The sequence below is a fragment of the Arachis hypogaea genome, chromosome 8 (genome assembly GCF_003086295.3).
Source record: "Arachis hypogaea cultivar Tifrunner chromosome 8, arahy.Tifrunner.gnm2.J5K5, whole genome shotgun sequence".
Classification (NCBI taxonomy): domain Eukaryota; kingdom Viridiplantae; phylum Streptophyta; class Magnoliopsida; order Fabales; family Fabaceae; genus Arachis; species Arachis hypogaea.
The window spans coordinates 36810083-36822225 of record NC_092043.1 but is presented as its reverse complement, the minus strand read 5'-3'; the positions used below and the strand labels follow the sequence as shown (position 1 = coordinate 36822225).

Genomic DNA, 12143 nt, shown 5'->3' with positions numbered 1-12143 from the left:
CGATTTTTAATTTAAATCGAATTAAATGAGCGATTTAATTTGAATAAATTTAATTTGAACTCCTCTAATTGAAAGGGTTCGTGTGGGAAGTTATGTAGACTGTAGAGAACAAAAGCTGAAGACGCGTGGAAATTTCGGAAATTCAAAAGGTTGCACCGTACGGTAACACACTAGTGGAAGATCCAAGAATCTAAAACAGTAAATTATTTTCTTTACTCATGAAGAATTTCATCACAATAAAAACTGATTAAATCTACGGATTCAAAAACCAAGCTCTTTTCTCTCTAAATTCCGAAGCTAACCACCTTCTTGCTTTTTCATTTCACCGTCTTCATCATGGGCGGCGGAGCAGCAATAAGGTCAGCGGCCAAGGTTGCCGGCGGATTCAATGGGTTGTCGTCCCAGGTGGCGGAGCATTCACTGCGCAACGCGGCACGACATGTGCCGGAGGCGCTGTCGTCACCACCACCGCTCCTAGCAATGGCTGGGGACGTGGCGCCAGTTTACTCGTCGGCGCCATGGGATCTTGATGATTGGGTAGTGGCCAATGTTGACAACACTCAGCCGAATGTGGAGAGAGTTGTGTTCGGTACTGTTCCGAGCTTCGAAGAGGCAAAAGCCGCCGCGTCGGAGCTGAAAAGTGCCGTTGAGAAGTGCTCTCTCTGTCTCTCATATAGTTATTGAGTATATGCGTATTTATTTACATAACTACTTAGGCTTCTTCATTTTCTATAATCACAATACTTTTCAATATACAAATACAAAAACATTTTACACTAAAACCAACTACCAAAATTTAGGTGTAAATCCTTGTCTATTTATTTTTATATAAACCTGATGATATAGTTGTTACGAATAATGTAGTACATTATATTAAAATTTATTTAATTATTTATTTTTGGTCCTGAAGGATATACCTGTGTGGGAGTTGTTCTAAATCGGAGTGTTCTTCTCATTCTGGAAGCCAGGCTTCATGGGCGTCTCCTCACATCAATGATAATCATTCTTATATCAACCATGACACTACTATTTCATTCCCTTCTGTCCCAATCAATGCTTTTCATCAGGCATTTCATTTGCTTAGCTCAAATCCCGAGGCACATGTATGTAATCAGTGATTTTTTCTTTTTGTATAACTTTAAACACGACTGACGATCAAGGGCAATGAGGATCTAAATAAAATAAGTATTCTTTGAATCAGTGTTTGTCCTTCATTTGTTGCTAACAATTGAACCTTCACTTGTCTTTTGGCCTTAATCAGAATGTTGTAGCTTCTATTGCTTCTGACTCCAACGTGTGGAATGCTGTCATGCAAAATCCAGCGCTCAAGGATTTTTTCAAATCATCACTCTATGAAGGTAACGTATAATCACACTAATCCCTCCTTCTCTTCCCTTTTAATCTGTCATTTTTAAATACTCTGTGAATTAAAATATTCGTCACTTTAAATTAGTATATTAACAATTATCATATCTAAACATAATTTATATGAAAACAATAAAAATCTATTAGGCCAAAGAACTATAATTCAAACACATAATCTTCTTTCTTTATTTAGAGGTCTAAGTTCGAGTCTCACTCCTAACTTAAAAAAAACATCTACTAAAAGTTTAAAATATAATTAGAGGTAACATATATTTTCATCTATTTTTGACTTTTAAACTAAGTTTTAATTTTATTTCAAATATCTTATTCGGTTTTATTTAGGATTTTTTTTAATTAATTTTTTTTTAATTATTCATTTTCTTTATTATTATCATCTTTTTTAAGATAATAAAAATAATTGTTATTGTGGTTATTTTAATAGTATCTGTAGTAATTTCCGAGTGAAATTGATAAAAGAAAAGATAATAATAAAAAATAATATTTTTGGAAGAAAAAATATTAACCTTAACTAAAGGATGAAAATAGTATAAAATAAAATATTTATGATAAAACATAATATTTTATATTCTAGAAATGCAATTAAGATTTAGTTCAAATGTTAAAGATAAAATTGTACTTTACCCAAAAAAATAATAACAAATATTGGAAGAAATATTTAATATATTCTGGTACATTTTTTTATGACTAGCTAGGTACATATAATACAAATTATATTTGTGTTGTAGCAGCTGGTGTTGAAGAGGGTTTAACCAATGAGGAAATAGAAAAGTTACCTGATTCTGACTTAGGGAATGCCCTTGTTGATTATATGAGCACCATGTTGAACAAGGCTTCTATCACAGTAGCTGAGATGGTAACCAGCATGTCGAGTTATGTCAAGAACATTTTTAGGCCAATATCTGATGAGAAATCCTGTGATCATGCTTTTGGAATTACCACCACTACAGCAAAAGAAAATAATTTCATGAACCCTACTACGGCCATGGGAGGAACTTTTATGGGATTGGCAATGCTGGTCATGATAGTTGTGTTACTCAAGCGAGCTTAATTAAATCTTTTTTTCTTGACTCAGTGAAAATGGACTGAGTTTTGGATGAAGTTTATTTGTAATAAGGTTAAAGAATTTAAATATTGAAAAGTTTTCTTAATTAAAAAAATATTTTAAAATATAATTATATTTTCCCGTAAATATTTTTTATAGTTTAGCAAAATAAATATAATTTTTTTCTTTAACATTATATAGATTATTAAAGAAATAAGTTGATATAGTAATAATTTAAGAACAATGCTAGGGACCAGTAATATTTGTGATTGGTAGCCATCAATTAGCCATCAATGATGATTTGATGGTATGAGATTGGTGTGAGATTTCATCCAATGGCTCACATTTCTCTGCTGGTTACATACTGACCAAAATAAAATAAAATTGCTGGCCCTACACTTTTCCATCATTTAAATAAACTAATTAGTTGCCATCTTTGATTTAGGCAAAACTGAATAAGTTAGTTAGTTATAATTATTTTCTTTATGAAAGAATAAATTACTAGCAAATTATATATTGTGAATAAATAAGACAATAAGAATTCAAGTTGATATTTATCAACTTCTCATATAATTTAATATAGTTAAATAAGATGATAAGACTCAAGTTAATATTTATTAATTTATCATATAATTTGATAAAAATAAATAAATTGTAATTTGTTTTAATTTGTATAAAATTAATTAATAAAAATTTAAAAAAATTAGTAAAATCTTTTATATATATAATATTTTATGAATTTTCATAATATATAAAAAATAATTTTATCACTTAGTTATACTATTTAAATTTTTGCCAAAATTATTTAATTTAATTCTATCTATTTTTTGTTTACAAGTTTTAGTTATTATTCTGTTCCATCAACTTTAAGTCTTTAATAACTATCCTTAATTTCATAGACTCAGCAATTAAAATTGAATTGAATACAAAATTGAAATATAATATACAAAAGTATACTTTCTTCTATTATCATTTAAATTGAAAAATATAGAATTTTTTATTTAAATAAAGAAATTCCGCATTGTGAAAGTATCTGTCCATAGAGTACTTGTAGAAATTATCTTCGCCCCTTTAATTAACTTTTTATAAATATTAGGGCAAATCACAATAATAAACTAAAGGAGTAAAATTTTAAGCAAATTTGCTAAATCAAAATCTACTTTGTAAATTTACCAATACACATTTATATGTAGTTTGAATCAGCCTGATTCGAACTCTATTTCTACATAATTCGAACCAGTTGGGTTCGAATTATACACAAACACATGCACACACTAATTCGAATCATTATACACAAACACACACACCAATTCGAACTAGTTGGGTTCGAATTATACACTTATTAAAAAAATTAATAATTTAAAAATTTAAAAAATATATTTTATTTTATACATTAAAAAAAAGCTAACAAAATATTTAATTACGAGACTTCTTTAAAATATTAATGAGCTATCAATTCAAATTTCATACAATACTCTTTTGTCTATTTTTAATAGTTTATGAATATTTTTTAATAAATTTTTTAAATAAATTTATTTAAATTATACTACAAAAAATATTTGATCCTATGCAAAATAATTTTAAAAAATGGCTTAAAAAATGTTAGGAGTACTATAAAAATTTGTAATATCCTAATGACTTACGACATTAAAGAAATACTCTACATAGTCAATAATAATTTAGAAATTAAAGAAAAATATTTTTATCATGTATTTACCTAAATCACTAGAATATTACAAATTTTTATAATACTCATAACATCTTTTAAGACATTTTTTTAAAATTATTTTGTATAGAATAAAATATTTTTTTAATTGTTTTATATGGAATAAAATATTTTCTTTCATTTCTAAATTATTATTGACTATGTAGAGTATTTTATTTAAAATTTGAGTACATGCATGTATTTACCTAAGTTATTAAAACATTACAAATTTTTATAGTACTCCTAACATTTTTTAAACAATTTTTTTAAATTATTTTGCATAGAATCAAATATTTTTTGTAGTATAATTTAAATAAATTTATTTAAAAAATTTATTAAAAAATATTCATAAACTATTAAAAATGGACAAAAGAATATTATATGAAATTCGAATTGATAGCTCATTAATATTTTAAAGAAGTCTTATAATTAAATATTTTGTTAGTTTTTTTTAATGTATAAAATAAAATATATATTTTTTTAATTTTTAAATTATTAATTTTTTAATAAGTGTATAATTCGAACCAGCATGTAAAAATGGAGTTCGAATCAGAAATTATATATAAATATGCGTGAGTAGATTCACGAAGTAAATTTTAATTTTGCAAATTTGTGTAGAAAATTTTTCATATTGACTTATTTGAGTTTTTATCCTAAATATTAGCTAAAACTGGCACCACATTATGATAGACTTTCCAGTTTCCATAAGAACATTAATACCTGTTGAACAGAGGTGAATAAAATAACGGTTTCCTTAGGAATCAATTAGGATGTAGTTAACTAGAGTTAATTAATTAAAAAATAGACCTGTTGTAAAAAAAATTATTATCTTAATTTTTAAATTTTTAAATAAAAAATATAAAGAATTAGCTTGAGTTAGTTTCTGTGGTAATTGACTCTCTAAATTTTTTTATAAAATAATATCAATTTTCATTATCCTAATTTTTAAAATTTTAATATCAGAGATAAAAGAAATTAGTTTAGTTGGCCTATACCGTACTTAATTCCCTAAATTTTTTCAAATCATATAGTGAGCAATCAGAATACGGCTCTTAAACTTGTTTTCATTCTTTCATCAATTTTTGTGGTGTTGGATAAAACGAGTGAATTAAATAAATCAATTTTGAGATTATTATTGATTAAGAAGGTGTTTAGAATACAGTAAAATTATAATTAATTAATTTTAAAATTAAATTCTTTTATTTAAAAATGAATAAAACATAAGAATCTAAAAACATATTTACTCCCCAACGGCAACAATAACATTGCTTTTCAGCTTAAACCGTAACTACCAAACATCCCAAACCCTGCCAATGGCTTTGAGGGTGGCAGCGGCTACAGCTGCGGCGCAGCCTTCGTCGCGCGGTTTATGGCGGCTGCTCTCGAGCCGTTCTGCTTATCCGCCGTCGACTACTGCCGCAGTGTTTGCTCGACAGGCGGTGGAGCCCAAATCCTCCGTCTTCGTTTCCGGTATGTATAATGTATTACTTCCTCGTTGATTTTGAGCTCAGAAAAATTCAAAAAAGAAAATTAGAATTTCGCCTTTCAACTTTTATTTTCATAAGTTTGTCAATCAGTAATTCAACTCTGCGGCTCTGCTTTGCGAATATGTTTTTTGTATTATATGCCACATGATTATAATGGTTCAATATGCCTAATTGGATTTAGGGTAAATTATACTAACTTCCTTTTCCATGAGATAGGTGATTGGATTCTTTGATTTAGTGTTTAGGAGAGACTAGTGTATAATTTTGCAAATAGAATGGTGTTTGTATGTAATATTGCGTAGCTTGTGTGGAGTTCAGTGTAATTTAGACTAGTGAGGGCTTATAGTTGTACATAGTTATTGTTTTCAGCTATAATATGGGTTTTGCTCGCTGATAATATGATATATGAGTGATGATTGATGAGGAACTAACTAGTAACTTCCAACTAGCAAGTGTTGGCATTTTTGCGCATAATTTTAACCGAAATTGCTAGTTTTTGGACTTTTAGGGTACTTGTTTTCCACTCATTTGATGTTGGAGAAGGATTTTCTAGAAAGGGAACTTAAATATTTCTCATGTGATGCTTAATCCACTCATAATTACTCAGTACTCATTAGTTCTGTTACTTACATTTATGTGTTTTTAAATTTCAAATACCAAGAGAGATCTTCAGCAGAGTTATCGTTTTGAATTTCTTATTATTCATACTTTATCAGTTAAAAATGAGTTGATTTGGGTTATAAAATCTTTATCTGGCCTGCTTGGCTAAATCCTTTTCTCTTTGACAATGTCAAATGTGTTGAATTTCTATGTATCTTTAATTTTCCAGGGCTTAACAAACGGACGACATCCGAACGCCTACTCCAAGAATTTTCTAAGTTTGGCGAAGTTGTTCGCAGTTTGTCCTCTTCTCATCTCTAAGTACTAAGTAGATATAACTTTCATAGTGTTCTGCTTTTAACACTTTGACATCTCTGTTGTTTTTGTTTCAAGGATTTGCATAATTCATAATGGTTTCATCTGTGTTGTTTTCAGCTAGGGTGATGATCGATAGAACAGGTTGTTCTAAAGGGTACGGCTTTGTACAATATGCCACTATAGAAGAGGCTGCAAAGGGCATCGAAAACATGAATGGAAAGGTATGCTGGATTAAGCCTCTATGCTTAAACCTGTGATATATGGGGGGATAATAAAGAATTTGTTGTTGATAACATCGTTGTTGCCTTACTTCAAATGAATGCATGCATATTTCATACAAATTAGGTTCCAATACGACATGTATTCGTGATACTAAGTGCTAATGAATGTGGCAACAGAACAATATCTAGAAGATGAAAAGGTCAAATGTCAACAATGCTTCCATCATTCATGAAAGCTTGGCTTTAGACACTTCCAAAAAACTTTTTGTAATGAGCTTTTTTTTTTTCTAGCTATTTCATGCTGATGTGATCTAGGAGCTAAGTTCCTCTTGTTAATTGTTCTGCTAGGTTGATCTCGCATTTTGCTCTTAATTAGCTCTTTCTTTGTAAGCTTATTTCTCTGGGTGTTTGCTAACTATTGTTTCCCCACTCTATACAGTTTTTGGATGGTTGGGTTATATTTGTAGAGTATGCCAAATCTATCCCAGAATCTAGACAGCAATGTCCCCGGCATCTCCGGCAGTAGAGGTCCGTAATTGGCTAAGACGATAAACAGGCCAAATCGTGGTGGTTTGTATTGGTGCTTCAAATTCTAATTAGAAGCATTAGTTTTTGTAAAAGTTTTAGATTGTTGTAGTTCAATGGTTCTCTTTGGATGGCGTGATGTTTCATAAATTTGATTTGTAATATCATTTGGTTGAGATGAGAGCTTAGCTAAGATGTTTTCATATTTTGTTCTGCTAGTTTTTATATAATCTTATACGCACACACACATGAGAAGAGGAAGAACATACACACACCATTATAACTTATAAGCTGAATCTGTTTCTTATATTAGTGAGGACTTTGTTATTGAATTTTTTATATATTGAACTTATTAGTCTTAAAAATTGTATATTATATTTCAGATGTTGAGTAAGTTTATTCCATCTTTTTTCATACAACAAAGCCTTCCATGAACGGATGAACCAATGTATACACAACTTCGATTAGTATCATTATAACCGGCAAAACATTGGATTCTACCTTAACTTTTGTTAACGAGTAATGCATGATGTCTAACATAGGGATGGCAACATGTATTCTACCTGCTGATATTTAACCTGATTCAACTCGGTCGAGTAGAGTTGCTAATCTGATCTGCAACAGGAAGGGTAAGATTTTTGTGTAGGTCAACCCTACTTGATTAACCTATACCCTATATATGTATATGTTATACTTATATAAAAATATGTTTCAAGTGGATATTGAACGAAAGATTTTTTATTAAATGCAAAAAATTTTTAGCTATTAAGAGAAAATCATTAATTGATAATTTAATACTTTTTTTTTGCATAAAAGTTAGATCTATTTTAAATTATTATCAAATTATATAATAATGTTGCATCTTTTTGGTAATTCGCGGATAGAGTCGAATCCCGCAGATTAAAAATGGATAGGGTTAGGGTTGGATCCAAATTTTATCCTATCAATTACCACCCCTAATCTAACAAGAGATGTGTGATTTATATTTAATTTTATTTCATATATTATATAATATATTGTATCAATTTACTTATTTTTATTCAGAAGATGTGGTGAGATCTACATGTGAAAAGTTGTACAATCTATTCGTTAACGAAAGTAGGAGTAAATTACTATTCAGAGATTATTTAAGTTTGACAAACAAACTATACTAAATATAGAAAGATGTATTCAGAAAAAACTTTAAAAATTAAATTTTGACGGGCTTTTTTCAAAATTGTTTTAAAAATATGTGATGATGTATAGAAAATACATGAATACTAGAAGTTCCAGCGTTTTATGCAAAAGTCATTGTGAGAGTAGTAGTAGCTACCAAGAAATGGTTAGCACAAGACAAAAAGCAAAAACTTAGGGTGCCAGCACATAAATCAAATTCAATGCTAGACACATCAAATATTTATGAGGCAAGTACATTACTTGGATTAAGTGATGATTGAACGCTCCCTTTCCATTTAGCAATGTGCCAGCACTATCGTTGTTGCTTTCATATCTAGCTGCATACTTTGAACCCGCCATTCCACGAGTCATTTTCTTAATTTTGTGCTCGAGTGAAACGGCTACGTGAAGTTGTCATGAGCCCTTGATTTAACACATAAAATACAACATAACAACAACAACATGGTAGATGGAATCTTTCGTGTGAAAATTTTCTGTTGAAATTTCTTGCATAATCTGTATTAGATCTTCTTCATTAATACTCACTTTTGTTTTTTATTTAGTCAGCTTAAATAAACAATTTAATTAAATTCTTTTGAAAAATAAGTTTATTTAAAAAATTTTAAACAAAAATGTTTATTTTAAAAGGATAGTGATAAAAAAAATTTTATTATAAAAAGTTACTATTTTTAACTTTTTCATAAGCATTTTAAATATTGTACTAAACATTAATGTTATAAAGTCGCCAAAAAAAATAAAAAAAAGTCACAAAAAAAACATTAATGTTATAACCTTTTAAAATTTAAAAATTAAAAAAATTTATTTATGAACCTATTCAAACTTATTAGTGCATGAGAATTACTAAGAGAATAAGTTATTTTTGCAACAAAAAATCTAACCATTTTTTTTCTTCTTATAACACTTTCTCCTTTTTCTTTTTCAACTAAAACTTTAATTATCAAATTTTAAAGTGTAAACTACTATTTTTATTCACAAAAATTGAAAACGCTGATACATTTACCCATAAACAAAGAAAATTATCCATAAAACATTAATTTTATATAATAAAATTATCCAAATATTAAAAAATTACATAAAAACCCTAATTTATTATTATCATCATCCGCATCATCTATCCCTCTTTCTTTCCTTCCCTGTCTCGCCCTCGCTTGAGTCAAACTCTGAGTTCAAAAACACCACCACTTCATTTCCTTCATCACTACCATTACTACCACTACCACTATACCTCCATCATCATCTTCTTCACATAAAGCAACAACAACAACAATAGAAAAAACAAACAGAAAAAATGAAGAAGATAGTGACAGATCCACATAAGAAATACATGCTATGAAATTGAGAAAGGAGAAATTCGTAGTTGCGATGTGAGTTTCCTATTTTTATTTTCTTCCCCTTTTCATAACTCAATCAATGCAAAATCTGACATCCCATAAAGGGGAAATTTGATAAAGGCCATGAGAAATTTGAACTTAATGGGCTGCAACAGAACAAAGCCCAACAGGTGATGGAGAAACCCCCGATCCAAAAAAAGGTCCTGAGACATGGGGCTGGAAAAAACCCGCAATACCAGAAGAAGGCTTTGCCCACCCCAAAATGGTTACCTGACTCGGGCAGAAAACCAAGCCACATCAGAAACAAAGAGGAAAAATCTGAAATGACCTCCCCCAACCCTAAAGGGCTGGAAAATCAACTAATAGCTGACGAAGGAAAGGATAAAGAATCTGAGCTTGAGGGTATGGAACTTATGGTCAGGGATTATATGAAGAGGATGGAACGAGAGAAATGGGAAGCTTTCAAGTCCTCAAAGAATCCAGATATGATGATGGATCAACATGCGATTCGGGAAAATTTGTCTTTCAACTTTGAGAAGAATATCTATTCACCAGATGAAAGAGTAGGGATTGGCGAACCCAGAGGAAACCAAATGAAGAAATCAGATGTTCCCATGATAGAGGCTGGGTGTAGAGAGAACAAGGAGGAATCGTCCTCCAGGGGCCGTCTTGGTCCAGAACAGGGGGCCCCTGCCCACAAGTAATCCGGGCTTTTGATGGCTCCCACTCCCTTGACTCTTTTATTATGAATATCATCAGTTGGAACTGTAGGGGTGCTGGCAGTAAAGCTTTCCCATCGATTATTCGAGACTTAAGGCAAGAGTATGAGGCAAATTTCATTTTCCTGTTAGAAACCCATGTTAGTGGATCTCGAGGCAAGCAGATTCGGGAAAAGATGGGTTTTGATAAATCCTTTGTTGTGGATGCCACAGGCCATTCTGGAGGAATATGGTGTCTCTGGGACTCATCTGTTTGGAACGTGGATGTTATGGAACATGACAAACAATATATTCATCTTAAAGTTTCTGGTAAGAATTTGAGCCCCTGGCTACTCACTGCTATCTACGGTAGCCCCCAAAGGGTGACCAGGAGAACCTTGTGGAACGCTCTCGAAGCGTATGCTGGGGGACTTCAATGCCATGCTGCATAACCATGAAAAGCGTGGTGGAACGACTAACAACAGCCAAGGCGCCTGTAGGGAGTTTCAAAACTGCATCTCGACTTGCGGCCTAATCGATTTGGGTTACTCAGGTTGGCCCTTCACTTGGAAGAGAGGGAACCTTGCAGAAAGACTAGACAGGGGGCTGAGCAACCTGGAGTAGCAGATTAGTTTCCCTGACGCTTATGTAAAGCACCTTCCTATGCTCAAATCAGACCACTCGCCTATCTGCCTGCAATTTTCTAGATCTGTGACACATAATAGAAGGAGACGTCCATTTCGCTTTCTTGCAGCTTGGATTACCCACCCGGATTTTGGCAAATTTGTGGATGCTTCATGGAATGTCAGAAACTCGTGGGATAAGGGAATTGCTGATTTCAAAAATAAAATCAAGGAGTGGAATAGCTCGGTGTTTGGTAATATCTTCAAACGTAAACACAGAATACTTAGAAGGCTCCAAGGTATTGCTAATAGTCTGGGATACTCTCATAACTACTATCTGAAAAAATTACAAAAAGAGCTGTGGTTGGAATATGAAAATATCCTTGTTCAGGAAGAACTCTTGTGGTTTCAAAAAGCTAGAACTAAATGGATCGAATTTGGAGACCGCAATATCAAATTCTTCCATGGTTCTACAATGATCAGAAGACGTAGAAACAAGATTAACTCATTGCAAAATGAAAATGGCAACTGGATAACAGATAGGAGTACTCTGGAGAACATGGCTACTACTTTCTTTCGTAATCTCTACTTTGACGGTACTACCTATACCCCCTTCATTCTTAATAATAGTTTCCCAACTCTGAGTACTGCTGAGATGAACAACCTGGGCCAAAGTGTGACTAATGAAGAAGTTAAAGATGCTGTTTTTGGTATGGGCAGTTGGAAGGCTCCTGGTAGGGATGGGCTCCAAGCCATCTTCTACCAGAGTCAGTGGAGTAAAGTTGGTGCCGACATCTGCAATCTGACCAGGAATTTCTTTGAAGCTCCAACCAAGATCAAGGAGGTTAATGAGACTTTAATCACACTCATTCCTAAAGTTGAACCTGTCTTACACCTTAAACAACTAAGACCCATAAGCCTCTGCAATGTTTCCTACAAGGTGATTACTAAAATCCTCGCGAACCGGTTGAGAAAGGTGATGGATAAACTTGTTACACCTAACCAGTGCAGTTTTGTCCCTGGTAGGCAAA

General features: G+C 31.6%; 2 protein-coding genes across 4 annotated transcripts; both read left to right on the top strand.

The window, feature by feature from the left end:
- Positions 1-220: 220 nt before the first annotated feature.
- On the top strand, positions 221-2575 carry LOC112708428 (uncharacterized). 2 transcript variants are annotated; one of them, XM_025760584.3, is made up of 4 exons: positions 221-653; positions 911-1103; positions 1262-1358; positions 2115-2575. In XM_025760584.3, exons 1-4 carry the CDS (start codon positions 337-339, stop codon positions 2432-2434), a joined length of 927 nt encoding a protein of 308 aa, XP_025616369.1. In that variant the 5' UTR covers positions 221-336; the 3' UTR covers positions 2435-2575. The 2 variants fall into 2 exon arrangements, with proteins under 2 accessions (XP_025616369.1, XP_025616368.1); XM_025760583.3 differs by having other exon boundaries at positions 2112-2575.
- Positions 2576-5243: 2668 nt separating this feature from the next.
- On the top strand, positions 5244-7649 carry LOC112707284 (organelle RRM domain-containing protein 2, mitochondrial). 2 transcript variants are annotated; one of them, XR_011864819.1, is made up of 4 exons: positions 5244-5603; positions 6450-6541; positions 6656-6759; positions 7199-7649. XR_011864819.1 is itself a non-coding variant. In XM_025758961.3 (4 exons), the coding sequence occupies exons 1-4, from the start codon at positions 5447-5449 to the stop codon at positions 7283-7285; spliced, it is 417 nt and encodes a 138-aa protein (XP_025614746.1). In that variant the 5' UTR covers positions 5373-5446; the 3' UTR covers positions 7286-7649. The 2 variants fall into 2 exon arrangements, 1 of the variants encoding a protein (XP_025614746.1); XM_025758961.3 differs by having other exon boundaries at positions 5373-5603; positions 6450-6518.
- The last annotated feature ends 4494 nt before the right edge of the window (positions 7650-12143 follow it).

Bases quoted from the DNA above. Each gene is read 5' to 3' on its own strand.
- LOC112708428 (XM_025760583.3), top strand. From the start codon at position 337: ATGGGCGGCGGAGCAGCAATAAGGTCAGCGGCCAAGGTTGCCGGCGGA. The intron at 654-910 runs GTGCTCTCTCTG...TTGGTCCTGAAG, and splicing joins CTGAAAAGTGCCGTTGAGAA to GATATACCTGTGTGGGAGTT. The intron at 1,104-1,261 runs GTATGTAATCAG...GGCCTTAATCAG, and splicing joins GCTCAAATCCCGAGGCACAT to AATGTTGTAGCTTCTATTGC.
- LOC112707284 (XM_025758961.3), top strand. From the start codon at position 5,447: ATGGCTTTGAGGGTGGCAGCGGCTACAGCTGCGGCGCAGCCTTCGTCG. The intron at 6,519-6,655 runs GTTTGTCCTCTT...TGTTGTTTTCAG, and splicing joins GTTTGGCGAAGTTGTTCGCA to CTAGGGTGATGATCGATAGA. The intron at 6,760-7,198 runs GTATGCTGGATT...CACTCTATACAG, and splicing joins TCGAAAACATGAATGGAAAG to TTTTTGGATGGTTGGGTTAT.